Source organism: Drosophila sulfurigaster, chromosome X (genome assembly GCF_023558435.1).
Source record: "Drosophila sulfurigaster albostrigata strain 15112-1811.04 chromosome X, ASM2355843v2, whole genome shotgun sequence".
NCBI classification, from domain to species: Eukaryota; Metazoa; Arthropoda; class Insecta; order Diptera; family Drosophilidae; genus Drosophila; species Drosophila sulfurigaster.
The window spans coordinates 4,309,321-4,335,557 of NC_084885.1; the positions used below are offsets into that span (position 1 = coordinate 4,309,321).

At 37.7% G+C, this 26,237-nt stretch overlaps 2 protein-coding genes across 3 annotated transcripts in view; both read right to left on the bottom strand.

Moving 5' to 3' along the window:
• The window catches only part of LOC133847038 (uncharacterized), a 74,689-nt gene extending 58,065 nt beyond the window's left edge, over positions 1–16,624 (bottom strand). The window contains exon 1 of the mRNA XM_062281782.1: positions 16,318–16,624. The gene's annotated coding sequence lies outside the window, so the exon portion shown is untranslated. The remainder of the gene's footprint in view (positions 1–16,317) is intronic.
• Positions 16,625–18,281: 1,657 nt separating this feature from the next.
• LOC133848124 (serine protease persephone-like) lies at positions 18,282–26,006 on the bottom strand. 2 transcript variants are annotated; one of them, XM_062283519.1, is made up of 8 exons: positions 25,572–26,006; positions 22,389–22,500; positions 22,133–22,322; positions 21,374–21,967; positions 21,168–21,259; positions 19,811–20,091; positions 18,788–18,974; positions 18,282–18,721 (listed from the first exon to the last, which is right to left on the bottom strand). In XM_062283519.1, the coding sequence occupies exons 2-8, from the start codon at positions 22,489–22,491 to the stop codon at positions 18,372–18,374; spliced, it is 1,797 nt and encodes a 598-aa protein (XP_062139503.1). In that variant the 5' UTR covers positions 22,492–22,500; positions 25,572–26,006; the 3' UTR covers positions 18,282–18,371. The 2 variants fall into 2 exon arrangements, with proteins under 2 accessions (XP_062139503.1, XP_062139504.1); XM_062283520.1 differs by lacking the exon at positions 21,374–21,967 and having other exon boundaries at positions 25,572–25,999.
• Between the last annotated feature and the right edge of the window lie 231 nt (positions 26,007–26,237).

Below are 26,237 nucleotides of genomic sequence, written 5' to 3' on the forward strand. Positions count from 1 at the left end.
GTCAAAAGGGTATTTGATATTTGACATGACCATTCATGTATTGTCCTGTATTGTTTTGGCGCAGCAACTGACAGACTCACCAATTGACTGCGAGTCTGACTGGCTGACTGACTGAGTGAGTGACTCAATGATTGCGCTGCTGGCAGCGTTAAGGTTTAGCAACTAAACTCGACTCTTGACCCGAGGCTGGGTTACCTTGACTTGGTTTCCAGCTCGAAGCTCGCAGCACAGCTCTTCACGGTGTTTTCAATGCGCTGACGACGACGCTTCGATATCCTTGAACTTTATGGGCCGCTGCGGGGCCGAGTTGACTAAAACAGCGCGGCGCAGCGCAGCGCAGCAGAGCTCAGACGTTTGTTTACACATCGGTGCGAATACTTTTTGTATAGGCTGTGAAATGTTTGTTTGTTTTCGCTTTTGTGTTTTGGGGCGTAAAACGATGAATGTCGAGCACATTTGCATTTTCCCGTTCACGTCTCTTCTCGTCGCCTTGTCTTCTCTTTTCTTTTTTTTTTGGGGTCAGGCTACAATAACACAGCAAAATAAAGCCACGCTACGCCACGGCGAGCAAGTAAAAAAGGCGTGAGACGTGCGAGATGTGCCAAATACGAGCGAGGCATGAGGCATGTGATGTGGCATCATATCATGCGCCATGTGGCAACAGCAACAGCAGCAGCAACAGAAGAAGCTGATGCTGAAGTGCTGCTGCTGCTGCTACTGCTGCAATCTCATTTAAATTTTTATCTGCGCCGCTCAAGGATTAGGGCCTGGGCTACATGAGTCACCAATTTGTCAGATTAAAAAGACGCGACATAATAAATGTAGCGAATTAATTGCCAGGCGAAGGGCAAAAGTAAAGCCTGTACGCTAATAAATTGCTATTAAAAATGAAGTGCCCCATTTTAAGTATAAAATGGAGAACGCCAAAATGCGACTCAAAATTAACGATGGCAACGAACAACGAACAACGAGCGAGAACGACAACGACAGTGAAAGAAAAACGACAACGAGCGAGCTCTCTAGGTGACAACGTGTTAATTTTACTGGTGTATTCCAATTTAAATGCCAGCCAAAGCGCACGATGCGTATACGTAATGTGTGCCTCATGGCAGGAGGACAACGACGGCGACGACGACGCAATCACATTGACATTGACACACAGCAAGTAAATAACAAACTGCAAAAGTAACTTGAGCCGAGTCAAATGAATAATCTTTAAAGGCAACTTTCAGCACTGACTACAACATCAATCATTTAGCTAATAACGCTATAATGACCCTTTAATCCAACACACACACACACACTCACACACACAAGCACACTTACAGTTACTTTTTGAGTGCGCAATTTATGAATGGAGAAAACGAGTACTCAAGCTCACAAGTTGTGGGCGAGCTGAGCTGCATTTTGCTTAAAGTGCGTGTCATAAGCGTTGACACGGTAATTACACTGCATGGCACAAAATGGAAAATGGGGGGAAAGTAATTGCAATTTGCGCCATAAACAATGGCTGGAGCGTTGAGCTCCACAGCAGCCAAAGTGCTCTAGTGAGAGGAAGTTGCTGAAAATGTTGAAACATTAAAGAAAAGATGAGCTAAAAGCGCAGCTATTAAATGTTAAACTGATATAAAAAAACAATTCTATAAATATTCTATATGCTAAATTAAATAAATAAGAGAACATTTTTTTTATTTTTCTTTTAGAAACTAAAAGACGTAAAGAAAAAATTTATTAATAAGCTAAAGAGCAGAACTGATGTAAAAATATTCGAATGACTATGAAAAATAAAATAAAAAAGATAAGTTTATACGAAGAATTTTAAGAAACACTAAAGTAAATAAATAACAACATTAAATTCAACCAAAAGTAGGAAGTAGTAAGATAAAGTAGCAGAAAATTTTTAAGGAGCAAAGGAAAAACTGTGTAAAAATAGAGCACCAATAAAATGTAAAACTTATATAAAAAGAATTTGAAACCGAAATATATTAAAAATTAAACAAAAGAGAAATTATGTACGAAACAAAAGCACCAAAATCAACTGAAGTTAAGAGAGAGTTTGTGATATTGTAGTTTACCATAAGAAAGAAAACACGAAATTTGAAAAACGAAAGCAGAGAATGAGAAGCCACAAAAGAAAACAAATGTGGCGATCAAAGTAACTAACCATGTTTCAGGTTTAATTTTGACAGCATCTTTTGTTAGCGAGGCGAAACAGGCGAAATTGAAATTTAAAAGCGTTTTGAAGTTTTCATTTAACGACGCAGACGGTAGCATATGAAATATTGAGCATTAGAGGCAACAGCCGCAGTGTTCTGACTGACTGACTGACTGAATGACTGACTGGTTGGCTGGTTGGCAACCCTAACCAAAATTGTGAGCAACCCTTGCCGAGACCAATACCAATTTCAATACCAAAAAACGAAAACGAGAAACGAAACTGAAAACCCATCGAGGCGAACCCATAATTCGTGCTCTGACTATTGATGAAGTTAAAGTCGCGCGTTTTGTCATCTCATCTCTCGTCTCTCTCTCTCTCTTCGTCCCTCTCTCTCTTTCTCTCTCTCTGTCGGTGCAATTGAAAACAGGCGGCGCGTGCGGTCCGCAAACTCAATGGCTTCTCGTGTGAGCAACTTGCGGTCGAAATTTACACCTGCGCACTATTTTTGGGAAACGGGAGGAGGAACGGGGGGGAATGCGAAACGGTTCCAAATGACAAAAGCGTCTAAGGTAAGAAAATGGTTTAGGCTCTTAACATTTAATAGCTTTTTGCGCGCAGTTGTTTCCGCAAACGGAAACTCCGCAACAACATTCGAGTTGCCACTGTAAAAGATATTTGAAATCTCCTTTTGGGGTGAAATATTAGTCTTGACGTTTCGCAGAATGTCCTTTCGATTATATATTTTTAAGCAGGTTGATTTTGTTTTTGGGCCGGCTTTGGCTTCAGTTTTAAGTCCATCAAATGCTGCCAGCCTTCATTTTTTTGTTTTAATGCCGCAACGCTGTTATTCATTAAGTTTAATGAGTTCATTTGAATTTGAATGGCGGATGGGATGGGCTAAGAAAATGGAATTGAGCAGCTCCAAAATGAACGTGGAAAGGGAAAAGCCAACCAAAACCAAGCAGAGCACAGAGCAGAGAGAAAGAGAAAGACGCTTGAAAGCGGACGATTTGCGGACGGCAATTTTAAAAGGCTTGAAATTGAAGCAAGTCTACAGGCTAATTGACAGCCCGCCAGCCCAATTTTTGGGGTCCTAAGAGTACTTTGGCGCTTTCCACCTTCGCATTCAGCCTCCTTCCTCTTCGTACTCCACTTCAGCCTGCGGGGAAAAAGACAGAGCATGAAAGAGAGTGGAGAATGGCGAGCAACGTACCACGAAGTTGCAAGTTTCCAGTTGCCAGTTGCCAGTTGCCAGTTACCAGCTGCCAGCTGCCATGCGACTAATTCAATTAGCGTCGCTAATTTCGGCTCTATTAGCTGACAAGCTGCTGATGCTGCTGCTGCTGCTGCTGTTGATGCTGTTGATGCTGCTGATGTTCGATGTGCGATACTTTTAACGCGCACTGTACGCAAATAGCAGCACTCAACACATACCCCACCCGATTGTATAGAAATCTAATAAGTCGCAAATGCTGATAAATATCGGCAAAAGGTACTCAAAAAACACTCATCGAAATGTAACCAGAAAGCTACTTGGAATTGATAGCTAAACACCTGGGCTTATAGCATTTGCGCCTAATCCAATAAGCTTTTTGTTGTGACTGACAAAAGTAGGAATTAAAGGCTAAGTTAGTTTTAAGTTCGATTCACTTGAGAATCTCTAAGAGCGCATTTAATATTTGCGAATAATCTTTTATCTTTATGAATTGAATACTAACTTATATTATTAATAAAAACAATGCAAGATGAATTTTCAACTTAAACTTCGCAGGCTTAACATTTCGGGTTAGTTCTTGTTTTCTTGAATTCGCAAGACATTTGGGCGAAATTTAATGTCATTGTCATTATAAGTATTATATTTACTCTTGCGTTTAACAAACCACCAAAAGTGTATTTTTTGAATTGAGGAGAAAAAAATTTTTTGCGGAATGAAATATCCGCTGCGGAAGCTTTGAAGATATTGCAGAAGACCTTTGATGATTATGCTATGTCACAAAAAAATTTGAATAAGTGCTTCATAGACTTCAGAGAGGGTCGCGGACTTGAAATGCTTCAGACGATCATCGACATCAGATGATAACCAATACTTCACTAAAGTTAAGGAATTAGTGAATTAGAATTAATTAGATAGTTGTCTATTAAAAACCTTACTGATATGATCGGCATATCAAAAGGATCTGTGAAAACCATTTTGAAATTTGTTTGGTATTTTCTGCACTCAGTCTTCGTGACTATTTCGCCAAAAACTAGATGCATATTGTTCGCAATTGTCTTCCTACTCCTTCTGATTTGTTGTGATTTAGTTCTGCTTAAGTTCTGACTATTCCCAAAACTCAAGAGATCACTCCGGGGAATGCGTTTCAAGTCGATTGAGGAGAAAAAAGCTGAATCGAAGAACACGCTGGTGGACTAAAGAGAAAAGAAACTATTCGGCATGTTTCGAGGATGTGAAGAACACATTGGCATAAGAGTATTTTTGCAGGAGGGGATAAAATTGATTTAGAAGAATAAATACACATTTTTCCATTTTGCAAACCAATTCAAAATGTTTGTTTTTTGCCCACAGTGATATTATTATGTATTTAATTTGACTTTCACTGCTTTTCCCATTTCCCATACTTTGAATTCATATTTAGTTCAGCATTTAATTTCATTATAATAGAAATAGAAACATGCAATTGGAATTGATTTGCATACTTGCTAATTGTTCATTGGATTTTCGTTTATTTTTGTATATTCACAAAATAATATGTAATTAAATTAGCTGAATCTCTCTCTCTCTCTCTCTCTCGGTATGTTAAATTCAATATGTATTATAATTAATATATAATTAGGTTAGACTGTCAAACTGCCAGCAGAATGCTAATTTAAAACAAAGCAAAAGTTATAAATAACAAAAAACTGGAATAAACTGAAACACAACAGACATTTATATATATGTATATACACTTGCAGATGTAATATATCTTGTGAAAACATATACACGTAAAAAATACATATATATATATTGGCTGTTGACAAAACTTTTAGCGCTGACATCGCGGTGACAACATTTTCAACATTTTTAATTGCCAGCCACAGCAACAGGCATTTAAATTGCAATACCAGCAACAACAACAACAACAGTAACAGCAACAACAATCCAAAAATAATTTACCCGTTTTACACGCACGCACAGCACAAAAAGTTCCACATGCTAAACTTTTGACTCAGTTGCTACCCTGCATTCATGAAGTGCACGAAGAGGGTATATTGAATATGGGGAATCGTTGGCAATTAGGGATGAGTGAAAAGTGTATGAGGAAATGACAAAATTTATATTATATTTATGCAATTTTGATTATTGTTTATGTGCAATATTTGATAATATACGGAATAGTACAGTTTGTTTTGTAAGTGTGCCCATATTATATATATAATAATTAGCAAACAAACGTGACCGTATTTAGTTTCAAATATCCTTCACTTTGTTGTATGGTCACACTTAATCTAAACTATCTTTTTGTCTGTACATTCCATGTGGTCAGATACGCCACGCGTAACGAAAAGATAAATTCATGATATATATTTAAAGCAAAATATCGATAGCTTAATGTCTATTGACTTGTTTACGACAACCAATTCCAAATAGATATCAATAGGTAAGTAATCTTTCTCTGTTACATTTATATGTGCCTTACAACCTTATAATAATCTGTTTAAGTTGAATTGACGTGCATTCTTTCTTCGCTTTTCTATTATATACTCTAAATATTTCCATTTTCTAATAAAGTGTTTCATTAGTTAAGAGAAAATTAAGTGAGAATCACTTTACCTATCACTTTTTTTTTATGTATGGGCATTTGGCAACCTTACTAGAGTTTATCTGAGTACACAGTCAATAAGTATCGATAGTTTGATATAATCCTTTTTGAAGCTAAGAATCCCTCTTAAGTTCTGCCCACGACGCAACTGGCAACTGAATGCAATAACTTTAAATACTTTATATTACATCAATAAATACTCTGTGATAATCAAATTGGGGAGAATGGGGGGAAGCATACAGGTCAAAGTGTCTGATTGCATTCAACTTGGTGAATGCCAGCATGATTCCTGTCACTGCTTTCTTCAAGCCGACGCACTACCTCCACGTGGTTCTCCCTGGATTGTCGCTCGACAACCGTTGAGTGGCAAACTAAAGCGCGCGACGAGAGTCCTAACTCTACAAACTAGGTTTTGGCGTAGGACTTGGAATCCACCCATGCAAAACACAATTCCAGTGAAGGAAGCAAGAGAAGCCTCGGAAAGGAACCGATCTAACGTTGACGACCATAGCAAACGTAAAAAGGACAATGATTTGAGAGTATGCACTTGGAACGTACGAACTTTGTACAGACCTGGTGCTGCTCAACAACTAGCAGATACCCTCAACAAATGTAGGGCTGACATCACTGCTATCCAGGAGATGCGATGGATAGGACAAGGCTGCATAAAGAGGAAGAACTGTGACATTTACTACAGCTGCCATCCAGAACGGCATGAATTTGGTTGTGGTTTCGTTGTAGGTGCCAGGCTGCGGCGCCGAGTCTCTCACTTTCGGCCAATAAACGAGAGAATTGCAACGATCCGAATTACTGCCAAATTCTTTAACATCAGCCTGATATGCGCACATGCCCCAACGGAGGAAAAGGACGATGCCACCAAGGACGCTTTCTATGCGGAGCTCGACCGAGCTTATGGCCGCTGTCCTCCCCATGACATTAAAATTCTCCTCGGGGATTTTAATGCCAAGGTAGGACGAGAAGACATCTTTGGTGCCACCGTCGGGCGATTTAGTCTACATGAGACCACCTCGAGCAATGGTCTCAGATTAATAGGCTTTGCAGCTGCGCATAATATGGTAGTTCGTAGTACCGGATTCCGTCATTTGGACATCCATAAGGCATCTTGGCTCTCTCCCGATCGACTGACCAGAAATCAGATCGATCATGTTGTGATCGATGCAAGGCACGCATCTAACATACTCGACGTACGATCCTGTCGGGGTCCCAACATCGACTCCGACCATTATCTTGTTGCAGCTAAGATTCGCACACGGCTATGTGTGGCGAAGATTGCACGTCGAAGTGCGTTAAGAAGGCTGGACATCGGAAAGCTGCAATCACAACAGGCGAAGAATGCATTCTCCACTCACGTCTCGGGCTATTAAGCCGAGCACCTTCAATACCTCAAGACATAAGCGATATGTGGGCGCTCATATCTCACTCCCTGCGAGCTTCGGCAGAAGAGGTGCTTGGATTCCAGCGTCCTATAACAAGGAATCCATGGTACGATCAGGAGTGTCGTGACGCAACAGCTGCAAAGGACGCCGCCTACAGAAGAACACTGCAGGCTGGGGCGACACGAGCTATTGTGGACGTCTACAGGTTGAGAAGAAGATACGAAAAACGCCTTTTCAGACGCAAGAAGAAAGAGCAGGAAAGGCGAGAGTGTGAGAGCATAGAGAGCAGCGGATGCAGAAATGAAGCACGTAACTTCTACCAGAGGGTCAAGCGTCTGACCCAAGGATTTAAGTCTGGTGCAGTGGCGTGCAGGGACGATGATGGAAACCTTGTCACAGAAGCAGAGGTCGTGCTGAGGTTATGGAGGGATCATTTTTCGAGTCTGTTATCTGGCTCAAGCACAGACTCTGAAGATTATGATCCACGAACCCCAATCTATGGCACTGATATTGAAGCGCCAATCCCGAGTCATATCGAAGTCAAGGATGCAATCCAACGGCTTAAGAACAACAAGTCTGCAGGTGCTGACGGCCTGCCGGCAGAACTGTTTAAGGCAGCTGGTGATATGTTGGTAGGAGCATGCACCAACTAATCAGCAAGATATGGCTCACGGAGAGCATGCCCGAAGATTGGAATCTCAGCATGATCTGTCCCATCCTGAAGAAGGGTGATGCCACGGTGCGCACCAACTACCGCGGAATTAGTCTTCTTCCAGTTGCGTACAAGGTCCTAACGAGCGTATTGTGTGAAAGACTGAAACCCCATGCTGAAGCACTGATTGGACCTTATCAGTGTGGGTTCAGGCCTGGCAAGTCCACTGTTGACCAGATTTTCACCTTGCGCCAAATCCTGGAGAAGTCTTACGAAAACCAGATCGACACGTACCATCTCTTCGTCGACTACAAAGCTGCATTTGATAGCCCCCGGCGAGATCGCCTATATGCCGCCATGTCTGAGCTTGGTATACCAGCAAAGCTGACTAGACTTTGCAGAATGACATTGAGCAACACCATCAGCTCTGTCAAGGTAGGATGTGGCCAATCCGAAACCTTTACTACCAAGTGTGGCCTCAGACAAGGTGACTCGCTGTCTTGTATACTCTTCAATATTTTAATGGAGAGTATTATAAGAAAGGCTGGTGTACATCGGACGGGCACGATATTAACCAACAGATGTGTCCAGCTCCTTGGTTACGCTGATGATATTGATATCATTGGCCGCACCAAGCGTGATGTCACAGGAGCCTTCGGGGCTATTGAAAAGGAATCAGCAAAAGTAGGACTAGCAGTTAACATGGAAAAAACAAAGTTTATGGTGTGCTCTAGCAGAGAATCGCGGCGTCTTGATTCTCAGCTGACTGCAGAAAACTATAGCTTTGGGTCCGTCAAGGAGTTTATTTACCTAGGCACTGCTATAACAAGCACAAATGATGTCAGTCTGGAGATTAAGCGGAGAATAACACTTGCCAACAGGTGTTACTTTGGGCTCAGTAGGCAGTTTAATAGTAGAGCTCTCTCGACGCACAAAACCACACTCTACAAGACGCTCATTCTTCCAGTACTCTTATATGGTGCGGAGTGCTGGACTGTGACGCAGTCAGACGCAGCTGCTCTTGGAGTGTTCGAGAGGAAAATTCTTCGCAAAATCTTTGGTCCAATCTGCGTGGACGATGTTTATCGCATCCGATACAACCACGAGCTGTATGAGCTATACGGCGATGTTGACGTGGCCAGTCGAGTGAAATCTCAAAGACTTCGCTGGCTGGGCCACGTTGCCCGTATGGATGAAGATGCTCCGGCTCGTAAGGTGTTTGATGCGATGATTGTTGGGACACGAAGGAGAGGACGACCCCGAACGCGTTGGCAGGACCAGGTGATGGATACCCTGTCCACACTTGGTGTTACCAACTGGCGAAGGCGCGCTCAGGACAGAGCCGCGTGGAGGCACATCGCGCTTCAGGCTGAGACCCGATAAAGGGTTGTAATGGCCACATAATAATAATAATCAAATTACATCGTTTTGAAATATTCATACATTAAAATTGCAAGTAATTATTTATTGTATTTTTGGAGTTGTTAAACTAAGTTTAAAAAATTATATAGTTAATTCGAGCACTTTATTTTAAATGTGTGCTGCGAAGACTTATTTAAGAAGTATTTCAATATATTTGCGAAACGATTTTTCCAACAATAATTTTAATGGAATTTTAAATAGATTGCTTTTAGGAAAATGTGAGAAGAGTCCTGCTTTATTTGTGATCTATTAACAAGCTTTATATTTTGAGTCTGCTTTTGGTTTATTGGTAAGACGACTCTAAGCAGTCAAATGAAGTTAATTTCTGGCTTATCGAAGTTAGTTTCATATAAAAAAAAGTTGAATTTCAAACAAAACAATTTCTGCCGGTCAAAAAATTTCTTAAAATTACTAATTGCAAGGGTATTATCAATTGCGAACACCAAACCGCATTTCTAAAAATACACGTTTTTGTTTTTTGGTTTTTGCTTTTTTTTTCATTAAGAAAATTTCATAAGGTAGACGTGCGTGCATATAAGAGAGTTTTATGATGCGTCCCCAGCACTGTTTGCCGGGTCCCCATGGTGGCTGCGGTACGATGGTGGTACCAGGGGAGAGCTTCACCTGGGGAGGAGAGGTTATAGAGCTACGCTAAGCGTAGGCGCAGGCACGCGCCCATGTTTGCTCCTATGGGGAACAAGCAGCAACAAGAACAGAACCAAGCCGAAGTCGAAGTCGAAGTCGAAGTCGATGGCGCAGTAAAGATCGTGGTGAGGGCAAACAAGTGGTCGGGGGGAGAAAGGGAAAGAATACTTTGAGGTGGGATGGGGGCAGCGGTAACACACGTGCTGCAGCAGCGAATCGATTAAATTTCCTTAATGCCAAACCATAAATTTTCAGTTGTTTTACCATTGTCAACGACCTTTCAACCCAAAACACACACACACACACAGAGACACACAGAGTCAGATAAAGGGACTGAGACATTGATACAGATCCAGGCAAAAAAAAGTGAAATAAAATAAAATTATGTCTAACATCACATAGTCGAGTTCAGCTGACTCTTTGTCAGAGTTAAGTGCCATACTACGAGAGAGCATTACATAAGCAGCATTTTCGACTACGTGTGTGTGTGTGTGTGTGTGTGTGTGTGCATGTGAATAACCGTTAAGCTTGATTTTCTTATTATACCCGGTACACATAGGACAAAAGAGAATTATAATTACGTGGCATCTCCGATCCCATTAAGTATATATATTCTTGTCAAGTGTCAATAGCCGAGACGATATAGCCGTATCCGTCTGTCTGTCTGTCCGTCCGCTCGAATTAACACCTAGATCTTAGAGACTATAAAAGATACTACCATTATTTTTTTTTTTGTTCCCAGATCAAGTTTATTTCAAATTTTCGTCACACCCAAAAAAAAATTGAATAATAAGTGTAAATTTGAAGCTAGAGTCGCTAATTTCGGTGTAGACAATAATAAGCATTAAATTCCTGTAAATTTTATTGCGAACTGGTAAAATTGTGGAAGTTATTTAAGGAATACTTCTGTATCTTAAAATACCCCTGCAACCTGGTATATTTTTACCTCTATGGTATATTTTGATAATGCAATACTCGAATGTAGTACGTCATAGATATACCAAATATGGATTTCGGTATATTTTGGCATTTTACGGTATATGATTTGGCTTATTTTAGCTGATTTCGCCAACAATCTGGTATATTTTCACCTCAATGTTACATTTCAAATGTGACTTTCGGTATATTTGCACATTTGGTTTATTATTCGGTTTTTGTAGTCATAATTTGGAATATTTTGAGCTCTATGGTATATTTCGAATATACATAATATTCCATAAATATACCAATTATAGTCGTTGGTATATTTTTGTATTATTGCGGTATACTGTTTCATATATTTTGAGAACAATGCATCATTCTTTTGCTTTATTTCAAAATGGATGGCGGGTATCTCACAGTCGAGCACACTCCACTGTAACTTTGCTACTTGTCTTTTTTTGCTTTTGCTGGTTGTTTGCCTTTTCGTTTCTTAAAGTGATTTCCCTGCCCGTTCTTACATTTTTTTTATTATTTTGCCCAGCGAAATGAGAGATTTGTGCAGAGATTTACGCGCCGCACAAAAATGAACTTGTGTAAATTTATGTGCATTACAAGCACTCACACACACACACACACACACACACACACACACACACCCATTCACATATTTAGTTGGGCATACAAATACAAATATTGAGCCTAGTGCTGTGCTTCATATGAAGACTCTGCCGCTAAGTAACTAACGCCATTAGCTGCTTAGTTTTTGGACTCGTCTTCATCCTGGTCTCCCTTTTTTCAGCTTCTACTTCTCGCCCTGCTCCTTCGCTTTCGCTTATACTTTCTTTGGTCTCCCTCCTGCCGCACTGACATTATGTAGCTTGGCTGAAGCTGGCATTTTTATTGCTGCATTCCTCAAAGCAACATCAAAGTATCTGTGCAAAATCTGTGCTTAAGTCGGCTTTGGCTGCACGCCTAGTGAACGATAGGGGCGCAAACAAACTACTTACAATCCTCACAAGCACACGCACATACAATATATATGTGTATGTGTATGTGTGTGTGTATGTAGTTTGTAGTGGCAAACGCAACCTTCATTGTCAGTTGGCTCTTTTAATTTGTCACAATGTTGAATCCACAAAGGAAAGAGAGCTGTTGCTGCTCTCCTCTTCTCCTCTCGCTCGATGGGAAATTCAATTGAAAATGCGAATAGAATGGAATATAGAATTCAACTATCGAAGTGAGCAGCAGAAGTAGCAGCAGTGAGTGTGCTTTCTTCTAAGTCGATTATTTACTTATTCAATTTAGCTCTGTAATCGTTTCTTGGCCCACAAAATTCCCACAATCAATTGTCACTTCGCATCTCGCATCCAGGCAAAAGATTTTCTTCAACTTTTGTCACAATTTAATTACGCAGCAATATCCATTGTGTGTGTCCATTAATTAACGGCAAATTGTATTTACTTTCACACATTTTGCACACGCACACACATAATTGCAATCAATAAAAGTGACTTTCTCATTCCATTTGCATTCTTTTTAATCACCTCAAAATTTGCATAACACCTAGTTCAAATATGTATTTTAAATTATTTATATATATTTCGCCCAAACCGAACTAGTTTTATGTACAACAACGATCACAACTCAATGTCAAAAGTCAATAGGTTTATTAGCTCTGTGCAAACTTCGTTTGACTTTTTAGTTTGGAAAGTTCATAACATATGACAAAATACTAAAAGTAATTTTACATTGGGGAATTTTTAAGTGGGGCGAAGTGAAAATAAATATTTATAAGGCGAGAAAATCCATCTGCATATATTTACGACTACGAGATATGGAAATGGCAGACACACGTGGTTTATGTGTGTGAATCGGCTCATTTGCTTAGCTCAGCGCTCAAAAGTATGCTATAATTTTTATACTTTTCAGTTGGCGCTTTACAACAACAGCAACAACAGCAGCAGCAGTGAAATTGATGGGCAAAATTCTGCGCACTTCAACAAGCCAACAACTGGCTGAGTGTTTTCCATAAAAATTACCAATAAATTATGAATATTTATATGCAATTCTCCACCAGCCTCTCTCCACCAAAAAAAGGAAGGCATTTCTGATTGCTTTTAGCCCCAAAAAATACACAAAAAAAAGAAGAAAAGAATTCCTTCAAGCACATGAATATTCAATGAGCAACTGGTCTTGTCATTACCTTAAACATAACAGAGAGACACACACTCACTCACTCACAACGTAGACGAAAAGAAAATAATGTAGAAAAAACATAAAATAATTTTGGCTGTTGACAGGCAGCAAGAGAAAGAGAGAGAATGAAACACACGTCAGAAATCAACATAAACACACCTGTGACCTGCCTCAACTTCTTTTGTGAAGCATTTTAGCATGTTAATTATTTCTTGTGGTATGTATTGGAGACTACACTGAAAAAAGACCAGTCGAAGAACATTCGTCGTCGAAATTGTGTTCTTAAAATATAAGTACTTTAAGAACAACTTAGCAAAAACTTAGTTTCACAAATGCCAGCAAGACAAAAAAATTCTAGATTCTGGTTACAAAACTTAGTAATCCATCGAAATTCTTATAAAGTTGTTATGTAGCTTTTAGTTTTTTCGTTTTCGTTCATAAATAGCTCAATTAGTCAAGTTGTCGCGAAGATTACTTTGACTTAAAATAACTTGGTCTTAGGTAAAATTGTCCTGAAATTAAAATGTGTTCTCTAACTTAAAAATTTTCATGTTCTTAGACCAAAACTCATAGTACTTCGACCGAAATTTTGATATTCTAACTTTTTTCAGTAACCTGATTCAGGTTACAAAATTCTGTAATCCATCCATTTTCCTATAAAGTTTATGTCGAGCTGTCGTGAATGATTCATTAAAGTGTAAGCGCTAATCACGATGATATAGTAAGTATTTACTTGATAAAATGATCAACATATAACTTATATGTAAAACAATTAAAAAATAAGTAAAAAGTATCAAAAAAAACAATTAAATAAAATGCAATATTTTATATGAAATGTTTTTGAAATCAAGATGTGTTTTTCTAACTTTAAGACTTTGTACTAAGAGCAACATTTTGATTTTAGAACCTTCTTTTTTTTAAGTGCATAGAATTAAATTGTTTAGGCGAATTGGTGTGAAAATTCAATTAGTCCTTGAACGTTTTCCAGGGTATTCGATCAACCTTACTTGCCGTTTATCTTTATCTCTTTATGTGTGTGTTGTTGTGTGTGTGTGTGTATGTGTATGTGTATGTGTATGTGTGAGTGTGTGTGTGTATTATCAGCGCTCGCATTTATTAATTAAAAGAGGTCACAACTTGTGGGTGCCTGTATTTGTCAGCTCAAATTAGAATAGTATTTAGTACAGACACACACATACATACACACACACACACGGGCAAACACACACAGTGAAAGGGACGTTGCCGCAAAAGGCAAATAAGCGGCCAATAAAAATATTATTAATATGCCAACGACACACAATCCTCGACTTTTTGGCATCCGCCTCGCTGATGTCCGCTGCGGTTTCGTGACATTGTCGCACACTCCAACACACACACACACACACACACACACACACTCACGCACACATACACACACGGATAGGCAGACAGGAAAATTAGCAGCTAGCTCAACACACACAGCGCATCAGCTGGGTGTGTTTTAGCCATAAATTTATTAACTTAGTGTCACATTTATAGCCACATTTTCTAACCGCCAGCAACAGCAGCAACATTCGAAGGACACCCACACACACACACACACACACACACACACACACACACACACACACACACCTATATATATGAATATGTATGTATATGTGTTTAGTACACGCACATTAACAGCAACAGTGTTAAACCCTTCCCATTGTTAATGCCAAAACAAATTGCTTTAAAATACAGCCCTCCTCCCATAATAATGTCTAATTGATTGACCGGTTGAGCGTGAACATCGCCGCTTTCTGGCAATTTGTCAAGTGCCACACACAAACACAAACACACACACACACACACAAACACACACACAGCAACACACACAAATTTCCAGTTGCCAATTATTGCGATGCGATAAGGCAACATCGTTCGCGCGCGCCCATCGAAAATGACAGCGACAATGACATTGTATTGATATTTATTTAAATTTCGCTAGGCAATAAAATCACTTAATTAAAGCGAGTCGAGTTGAGTTTTTGCTACACATGTTAACATAAATTATTAACATGTTTTTGTAACGCAATTGTTGTGTACAATGTGAAACTAAAAGTTGATAGCAAATTGTTTTAGCTCCAGCCTTCAATATATTACGCCAAACTTCTGGAAGGCATTTTGCTAATACTTCAAATACTTTTTTGTTAGGCTCAAGTTGCTTAAAGAGCACTGAACAGTTGAAAATTAGTTTTCTATATTTAAACTATCTCGCTTAATTAGTTTATAGTTTATTCTCAAAATTTTACAAAATTTAATTAAAGTTGTAAAAAGTAACTTCATGTACCAATGACACTTTAAATTTGATCACCAAATGAACTATCAAATCTCATATTCAAAAGAACATTCTAAATCGAAAAAAACACGCGCATAGAAGAAGTAAAAAAAAGTATTGACAGAAATAAAGTAAATAAAAGTTTTCGCATACAAGAACTTAAAAATTCGTGTAGTTGGAAAACTATAAATACAGAAAAGTTGGCAAAGTAAACTTGCACTCAAAGACATCACTACTTTAAGTTGTTTGCATTTAACTCAATTTTGGGTAATGTTGGAGAACCTAATTTCTGTCAGTTAACTGACTCGTTTACTTTGCAGCTTCAACTCACATTTTCCAACGAATTTTGAAGTTGAACGCCCACAAAATAAATACGAAACAGAGAACAGAGAACCTTCTATTTTGTACAAACTTTTTCTTTTCTTCTTATGAAATTTAATGTGTTGTGGCGGAGTTTTATCATTGGCTTTAATTCGAAAATAAGCGACTAATGTATTTAGAGCAACATTTAAGTAAATTGTGAGTTTCGAGCACCTGTTGTCTGATGGGGTTCAAAGTCCTTATCGCGAGCATTGGCATTTAAAGCGATGAATAGCCCTGGGGGCTACCGTATAGACGCATTTAGTTTGATTGTTTCTATTGTTGGTGCTTATCGAACGAATATGTTGAAACAGATGTACGGTTCAATTCAATTTCCCAGCTAGTGATTAATGCGTCAATATGTTGTCACTACGATAAGCACAAACATTTAACGCAGTTCACATTTAATAATAAACTAAAAAATTATCGAATACGACATTCAATAAACATTTCAAACTTACATTGAGCCACTGTCTCACAAGATAAGAATTCTTTATTTATTTTTTGGAACCGTTAAGAAGAAATTTTTAAAATGGGCGCGCCAAAAAACGTTGCATACCGCACGGCGCAACTTTAGCGACGCAACGCAGCCAGTAGTACAACAATAACAAACAGTTTCACTCAAAAAAAAAAAACACAACAGGAAATTGTGTGAACACACAACAATAATTATGATATATATGTGTATATATATATATATGTATTTTTTTTTTGAAATGTCCCAAAACGTTGCTTGCAGCGTCGGCGTCAGCGTCGTTTCCTTGTGCTGGGCACGAACTAACGGCAACGCAGTCTCGCGACCAACTGAGGCGCCCCAAACGGCAGCAGCAGCATTTTAAGAAGCAGCTGAAACAGTTGTTGCGTATCAAGCTTGGCGGAGCGTCAAGCGCTGGGCAGCGGGGGGAGAGAGAGCTACCAGCTGCTGTTGCTGCTGGCTGCGATAGGCGAACGACAGGCGAAAAGGAAACGCACCTCGCCGGCTGCAGCTACGGCAACGGCATTTTGTAACGGTTAATACAAACGTCGTTGTCGCTTTTTTGTAGCTTCGAAAGCTTCGTCGCAAATAGAGCTTAAAGTTTTCCCATTAACCCATTTACATCTGGCAATGCTACCCCATAAAGAGAGCGGCAACTAAAGAGAGCGGTTTCCCTTTGCCGCTCCGTTTTTCCAAACTTTGACAGCTGCTCTTTGCTCGCTCTCTGTTTACGTAGTTCAATGGAAAGCAGAGAGCACGCTAATGACAGCTGAGCGTGAACTAGTTCACAGCTCAACATTGAGAACTAGATCTGCGTTATAATAGAACCAGCTCTAATTCTAATTCTAAATTTAAAATTTAATTCAAAATATATTACTAATATACTTCAAGTTTACAGAAAACTTCTATCTTTTTTCCAATGGTTTTACTAATGATCAAATTTTGCCGACAATATAATATGCTACATTAAGTTTATTTCGAAAATTAAGTTGAAATATTTATAAAGAGTTTGCATAACTTAAGCGTACAATCCAAAATTTCACATCTAACAATCTCGATAAACAAAAAATAAAACTACTAGCAGACGGAGAAATAAAAATAACTGTAACTACATATTTGTTTATACATTACACTGAAAAAAATGGCAAGTCCTAAAATCTAGAACATTCGTCTTAAAAATTGTGACCTTTAAATAAGAACAAACTCCTAAAACTAAGAACATTAGTCTAAAAAAATTAAAATTTTCAAAATAAGGACAAAATTTCTAGATTTAGGTTACAAAATTCTGAAATCCTTCGAAATTCCTAAAAAGTTTTTATCTTGCTCAGTTAGTCAAGCTGTATGTCGGGAACGATTCTTTATTGTAGTCTAAGTCCTGGGTTCAATAGCTACACAACTCGATGCTAAATATTTCGTAAGTAAAGTGATCAACATACAACTGAATAGCTGAACGAACTAATTAAATCATGAAATGGTAAAATAATAAATAAGTGTAAAAAAATAAACAATTAAGATTTTTGGTCGTAAAACTACATATGAATTTTTCCTCTTATTAATAAGAACTTGGGTCTTATATTAAATGTTCTCGTAATTAAGATATGTTTTCCAATATTAAGATTTTTCAAGTTCTTGACGTACATTTGAGACCAAAATTCTTACTACTAAAAGAAAAATTTTGATTTTATAACTTTTTTTCTGTATGTTAGCTAGCTTCGCCCTCAGCTTTTTCTGCATTGTATTTTGATACATTAACGTAAAGATATTTATTCTATTTTTACGAATTCCAAGCTACTAACATCTTGAAGCTTCCAAAATCTTAAAACTTCAGTGCCCTTAAAAGGCGTGAAACGTTGTGTGATTACTTTGATTGCCAATTCTCCAATAAAAGAATTTGTATTGTTTAAATAAATACATATATTAAATGAAATTACTTCGAAAAAAAAGTCAGACTTTATTCCTAAATGATATGAACTTTATATTTAAAATCGACTGGCTTACAATTTAGTGCTATACAAATGAAGATCCATAAAGTTAATTTAATTAAACTACATTATTGGGCCACACAACGCTCTCGATAAAATCCAAATAGGCAGCGACTCGTGTGTAGAGGCCCGGAGTTTTTGTCGCACAACCAAAGCCAGCCGATATAACGCCCAATATGCTGTACATGTTGTTGACAATATCACGCTCGATCACCAACGGGCCACCTGAATCACCCTGACAGGCATCAGCCTTTTGTCGCACTTCATCCGCGGCACAGATCTGCGTATTGACGACGCCGTTCGCCAAGAATCGTCGGCTATTTGGCTGCTCGGCAAATGTGATATTGCACTGTTCCAGCGGCACAATGTTCAACGGTGCTCGCAGCAAAATCTTTGAGGTGCGACGATCTGCAATTTGCAAGAGATGACTCGAGTTAAGAGATTGCAAGCATAACTGATTGATACTGGACTTACTGGTCACATTCATGATGCCCCAACCGGCGACAAATAGTTTGGAATCCGCTGGCGGATCGACGGGATTCGTTTCCAGACACGCAGGATAAATGTAGAAACTGAGCTTGGCCTCCTCGGCCAGCTCAAGTATGGCAATATCGTTATACTTGCTGCTGCTCACATAATCCGGATGTATTGTGATATTGCCCTGTTATCAGGTAATAAATCAGATTATTATTAACAAATAGGAAAGCTACAGTCGAGTGTGCTCGACTGTGAGATACCTGCTACCTATTTTCACTAAAAGTTAAACATTCGGTATATTTGTAGTATTTTTGTGGTATGGTATTAACAAATATCTACTAATTATATCACTCGGAATATTTTTTATCATTTTTGTGGTATATTATTATATACAATATATTTTTGGTATATTTAAAGAAACATACCAAACTTTTTTTAAAATATACTAAATATACTATATATACACTAGTTCTTAAAATATGCCGCACTTGTATACTAAAAATACTAAATATACTAATGTTTTTTTTCTTAAAATATACCAAAGTAATATACCACAAATAGTACTGAATGGTTTATAAAATATACCAAATTAATATACCACAAAAATACTAAAAGTACCGAATTATATTCTTGGTATATACATAGATATTCATAGTACTGTATTCAAAATATAGTATATTTATACAGTACAAAACATCATTATGATCACATCAACCAAAGCAGGTAAAACTCGATTTTAGAAAACCCTTTCTACCATTTAAAAGTATTTCTTAAGTAAGTTCTACAATTATGGTCAGGTCGCATTTAAATGTTCAGGAATCATAACTGTAGTTTATATTGTATGTACCGCAAATTGCGACGATTGCCTCCGAAATTACGCTTGTTATTCAATTTTTTCAGACGGACATAGAGACGGCCAGACAAACGGATATAACTATATCGTACATTTCCTGCACACTCCAAATTATAATACCCTTCTGCCCTATGACTACCGAGTATCAAGTATACGCATGCATTTACCGTTAGGGGAATATCCTGATAGTGGTTATTCACTTGGTCGATGTTCACCGTACCCAAACGCACATGCACAGGTGTATCGTCAAAACTGTTGACACAATGCGCCGCAGTCAGCACATGACGGGTGGTGATCAAAGAGCCACCGCAGCGGTAATCGGTGCGTCCAATGCCAGTGAAAGCGATGGCCGCCATGTGCGGATAGATGCCGTCATCCACAGGAATGCCGTCGAGGATATGCGGCGTCAGCTGGTGCAAGTTTTGACGTTCCTCAATTTGTCGACAGGCTGCAAAGGCATAAGTAATACGATATTGCCATTAATTTCATTTTAAATTTATTATTAACTTATTTTATTTAATTATGAATCTAATACGTTGCTTCATATAGTAACCCAAAAATGCGTATGTCATTTTAGAAGCTTTGCTATTTTAAATAAATAAAGTGTGCTTTTTAATATTATAAAAACAAATCATTATACAATTATAAACTATAAAAAATCAATTTTGCTATTAATTTCCTATTAAGTTTACAGATATCTTAACCTATTTAAATAGTCGTTCGTCACATTGCTTCAAGCAATAGCAGAAAAGGTAAATTCAGTATTCAAAGTTTTGCTTAAGAAAATAAATTAAAAATTGTAAATATGTAGATACTAGAAAATAGTATGTTGATACATTTTTAAACGAATACATTGCAATATAAATTTATGTTTTATTTTTATAAATCAAATCAAATCAAATCAATAATCATATATATGAATTTGGCAAATAGTTCCATTTTAAGTATATAAATATAGTATATTATTCTTTTAAATCAACCACTTAGTTTGTTTCTTTATACAACAGTCTGAAATTAATATTGAGTCTTTTAAGTTTTGCATTTGAAATAAAAATCGAAAAAGATTAGAACGAATGTTGATATTAGTTCTAGGTGTTCATTCGGAGAGACAGCCAGGCAGATAGACAGAAATGGTTTAATTGCCTTGGAGATGCCTCCTTCTGGTTGTTACATACATTTCATGGAGTCACAAAGTTAGAAGGGTATTTTAACCCAATAGGTAGCGGGTATAAAAGTGAACAAAATTATATATATTTAATCGGACAACAGAAAAAGTTCCTAACATCAATCATAGCTCTAAATATACTGCTAATCTAGAGCTATAAAAATAGACTTTATTTATATATTTTTAAAATTTTTTCAGTTTCTGTGACACTCTACAAATTCCGCTTAGGAATTACCCATATATGACTCTTAAGATTGATTGTTGACGCAAAAGAATGAAATAATTTATGCTTATATAGCTGGCAAGCAATGGCTATTGGAATGCAAAGACATCCAATCTGTATAAACAGAAATGCTTACCTCTTACAGCGGCTCTTTCACTGCCTGCTGCGGTGTCCACTCTTGTTGTTGGCGTGGGTTGTATTGTCTTGGGCGTCGTTGTCGACTCAGTGCTGTAATTGTTAAAAGACAGTCAATTAATACACAAGTTGTTACATGTATGCATGTACTAGTTGGGGGAACATTAGGGCCAGGCCAATTGATGTCATGCATAAAGTGCGACAAACCCAAATAATTCAGCATCGCCGTTGCCCAGATCATTGGTAATCAGCTCATCCGCCGGACTTGGTCGAAACCGAAACGGTGCCCAGGGATCCGAATTGAAATCCGCAATGGGACGTGCTGTTGTCCTTTCTGTTGGCACTGGGCGCTGATCGAATGTGCTGACCTCCCTCGAGGGCATAATGTTCATGCCCTGCTGTCGCAAGCGATCATTGACCTGCTGTATCAAATCTTCCGATTTTCGCACTGGTTGTGACCAACGCTGAGGTTCCTGACGCGGCCAGCTGAAGGACTGCGGTCTATTGATCACCTTTGGCTGGCGATCTGCGTCGCTCGCTGGGCCCAAGGGACCAACAGTCTGAAACTGATCCTTGTTGCGAGCAGTGGGAATTGCGGGTGGTAACGATGGCTTGCGATTATTGTTATTATTTGTGGGATTTTTGGGTTTCATTGGGTTCAAGAGCTGCTGAAAATCAAAGTAGGCCGAATCCTGATCCAAGTCTATAACATTCTTTGTTGCCGGTTTCCTCGTTGTTGTTGTTGTTGTTGTTGTGGTTGTTGTGGTTGTTCTGGCTGTGGTGCTGGGGACCTGTCTTGGGCTGCATGTATGTACATAAATCAGATGCATTGCGTTAGACGCCATCAACTTTGAATGAATTTGAATGCATGCAACAACAACAATTGGCTCAAGGCGCGCAAAACGTAACAAACACAAAAAAGCAAAACGGAATTCCCCGAAAATATTTCGTCACTTCCTTCCTTACCTTGTATCATCCGAACAGCAAGGCGCAACCGGACAGCAGACAATCTCCTCACGTGGCCCCAGGCCACAGGTGGGAACATCGTTAATGCTCAATCGGCCCGACTTGATGTATTTGTCAATGTGCGGTTCACATTCGGAGGACACCCGACAAATGCCCGCAATAGTGCCCTTGAGCGAACATGAGTCGCCTTCTGCGAAAAAAAATAAGTCAAGTGAAATCAGTTTTCCTCCGTTTGTTGCACTCGCATCATGCATACCTTCAAGTGCCGCAAGTTGTGGCAAGCCGGACAACACAAGGCCACAACACAGCAGCAAGCTGAGCCAAACGCTGCGACTAACTCTCATTGTCCGGGGCAGCATCAAGGCCAACTAGAAGAATATGTTAAGCAATTCTTATTTAAAACATTACACTAGAAATACTACCATAAAAGATTATTCTTTAATTTCAAAGAAATCTCTATCTGTATTTACTGCATACAAATAATAGAAAAACATGTTTGTGTGTTTGAAAAATAATGGAAAACATTTGCTGAATTCACTGTAACTGAAAATACACGGAAAAAACTAAAAGTGCTTCCCTAGAGACAGATAAGAACTGTCAAAGCCCTAATGATTACATTCCGATAATAAATTGAATACTATGTAATAACAAAATTCATTAAAAAAATAACAAGTAAGATAGTTTCTGACGAGTGTGCTCAACTGTGAGATACCCGCAACACATTTTAAATAAATGCAAAAGAGAGCAGTATATTTCATAAAATATACCATATTAATATCCCACAAACATACTAAGAAATATATCAAATGATATTTTTAATATATCGATTTCATAAAATAAAACAGTGCGGTACATTTCTAAAGATGTACAAAATGAATATACCACTATACTAAAAATATACTACATTCAAAATATACCATAGAGAACACATCATACCAGATAGTCAACAAAATCAACTAAGACCCGTTTGCTATAGGCGTTTTTTGCAATATAAAAAATTTCTTAAATGACTTCAACAATTTTTATCCGATCGCAATCAATTTTCTCGGCTGTTGACGCTGATCAAGAATATATATACAATGTAACATACATTTCCTGCACACACTGATTTATAATACACTTCTATCCGACGAGTAGCTGGTATAAAAACAATTTGAATAAGCAATTAAATTTCTAATGACACTGCAAATAATTTCTATATAACGATTATATGAAGTCATATACTAATAAATTCTAATTTATTGCAAACAATTTTAAAAAATTCACCATTTCATTAAAACAAAATTGAGCTCACAATATGCTTTTTTGCATGCAAAATTGTTGCCCCTATTTCGTTTTTATGTATTTCTTGTTATCAGAATCAGAGCAGAATATATAAAACGTTCAATTTTTTTGTTTGGTTTTTTGTGGGTAAGTAGGTTAATTACTTGTGGATTGCGCGTATTTTTTGCAGATAGTAAAGCGACAATAGTGAATGTTCTTCGCTCGATTGGATCTCGAGGGAATTGGTATTGTATGTTAAACAAAATCCCAAAAAACGTTTGAGCTCATTTTCGAAAGAATCAAAGAAATGCTCGCAATAGAACGAAGGCAAATCAAATGAACTCGTATATAATGTGTTCCATTTAAGAAAAAAAAAAGAAAAAAAGATAGACGCAAAGACAGAGAGCGAATGAATAGAGACACTTTTGCTGATAATAATGAACCTGCCATTGACCCATATATCAATAATAATAATATAATATAATATATTAAATAAAAATAAATAGCAAAACTGTCAAGCGTAAGTCCTCTCTAATCTGCAACTCTGGACGTCAGTTCTTTGACTAGTGTAAGACCAAATCAAAAGCCCAATACCTACCATGGAATTTTCCCACTAATAAGTTACGTGTTTTGTGAAATATACGCGAGTGATTCACTGACAATTTTATTGCAGCATTTCTTTGTCTATCTGTCAGATCTTAAACTCTCCAAATGCGGTTGCTTATTTCGTAATTTTCGCAAGATATTCGAATGTTATATCGTTTATCTAACATACGTTTCATTAAGTGGGGAACAATTGAAAACAATAATTGAAAACATTTGTACAACACGTCTCAGCTAATTAATAGATTATCTTTTTCTTTTGTTGTAGCTGTAATGCTCGGTCAACACATAGTAGATAAGTTTCTGTGGGCTTCAGCTCTATGGTATCTCCCAATGTTTTTGACAATGAATCATGGAAAATGATAACAAACACTATTGACATTTAAATTATTAAAATATGTCTTATCAAAGGCAATTCTATATTTTCAGAATAAAGTCAATGATAATATTATACTAAAGAAACATATCTATGTGGAACCGAAACAAAATGCATAAACTAGTACACCGAAAGAAAGCATTACTTTCTAAAGAATATAATACAACTTGTCGATCTTCTTGGAACTAGATTTCAATCTATATAGATATCGCCACGTCCGTCCGTATGAACACCTAGATCTCAGAGAATATAAGAGATGGAAATAAATTTTTTGTTCAACATCAATATTGTTATTATTATATTTGCATTCAGATCCAAAATAAAGCGAATAACAAGCGTAAGTTAATGTCGCGATACAATAATAACTATGGCCTTTATGATTTTGAATGTGATCAGATAAATATTATAGAAGTTATTTAAAATATTTTTTTTTATATGCAAAAACTCTTACTAACAACGGATCTTAGTTGTTTTGTCTGAAGATTTGGTATATTTTGCACTCTGTGATATATTTTTCATGTAGTAACACAATATACCAAATATGGGAGTTGGTATATGTTTGGCATTTCTGTGGTATATTAATTTGGTATATTTTAAATTTAATATTGAACTTTTTTGCTTTTATTCCAAATGAGAAGCGGGTATCTCACAGCTTTCTTACTTCCTTATGACAAGAATTGTTAATCTGAATTTGCTGAGATTCAATAAGAATTATTGTAGAATAGTGATCGCAGCTTAAGAGCTTATCTTCTACATATGTGTAATGTTGACAGCATGATTCTGTGTTCTTTTCTACACTTGTGAGATTAAAGAGAAAATGTAAATATCAATATTTTCAAGAATAATGAATGGACCCGCATTAGTAAAATCTAAATTATTAAGCTTTGAAAAGTAAAAAAAAAAGTTAATAAAGCTAATAAAGCTAAGCACAATCGAATGCCATTTGACATTACGGATTCTGTAGAGCAACAAAATTCTAAGAGTTGATAAGCTTCGCCGTCACTTATGAATTTCACACATATCGCTTTTTCAGTGAAACGACTGACGTCACAGCGGTCAGTTGCAGTAATGAAACTTCCCCACAAGATTATGCTTAAAACTCATAATACATATAGTATATGGAAGTGTATGATTAATCTTGTTAGAGTTGAGCATTGTTTAGTTTATTTATTTTTTGAATCAAATTATCAAACGCACCTTTGACACGCAACTTGATAACAGCCAGAAGCGAAGCGCTCGATGAGTTTGTTGTAGTTGCAGTTGTAAATGTTGTTTTGTATAGATAATTCTATATATTTGTATATATTTGAATGCACACTTTGATTAAAACAAAAAAAACACACACACACTGACACAAAGCACTAAAATAAAAAGGAATTCAAAAATGCCATGAAAAATGTATAACACACACTGGGAGCGACAACAAAATAATAAAAATGGAAAGACAAATAAAAAGCAGTAAGAACAACAACAAATTGAAACCGGTGCCTGGCGATTGGCAAAAAAAAAAAAAACGGGTAGCTCGGGGACTGTCACGACTCTTCACGACGATTGAGAAGGGACTGGAGGACGGACGGGGGGAGGCTGTGACCTGGGGCAACGGACTACCTCGCAGCAACGCGTCGCTTTGGCAACTGAAGCTGAGATTAGAACTCAAAAGTAAGCGAAGCTATGCACCGTATTCACTGTATATGTATCATATAGAGACACAGAGAATCAGAGACAGAGAGTGTGCGATGAGGCCGTGATCATCGAGCATTGTTGTTGCTTAAGGTTTGTTGTTGATAGCAGCGTCGAACCGGTTTCTTTTTTAGCATTTCACAGAATCAAGAGCGCAAGCTCAGCTCAGCTCAGTTGAGTTCA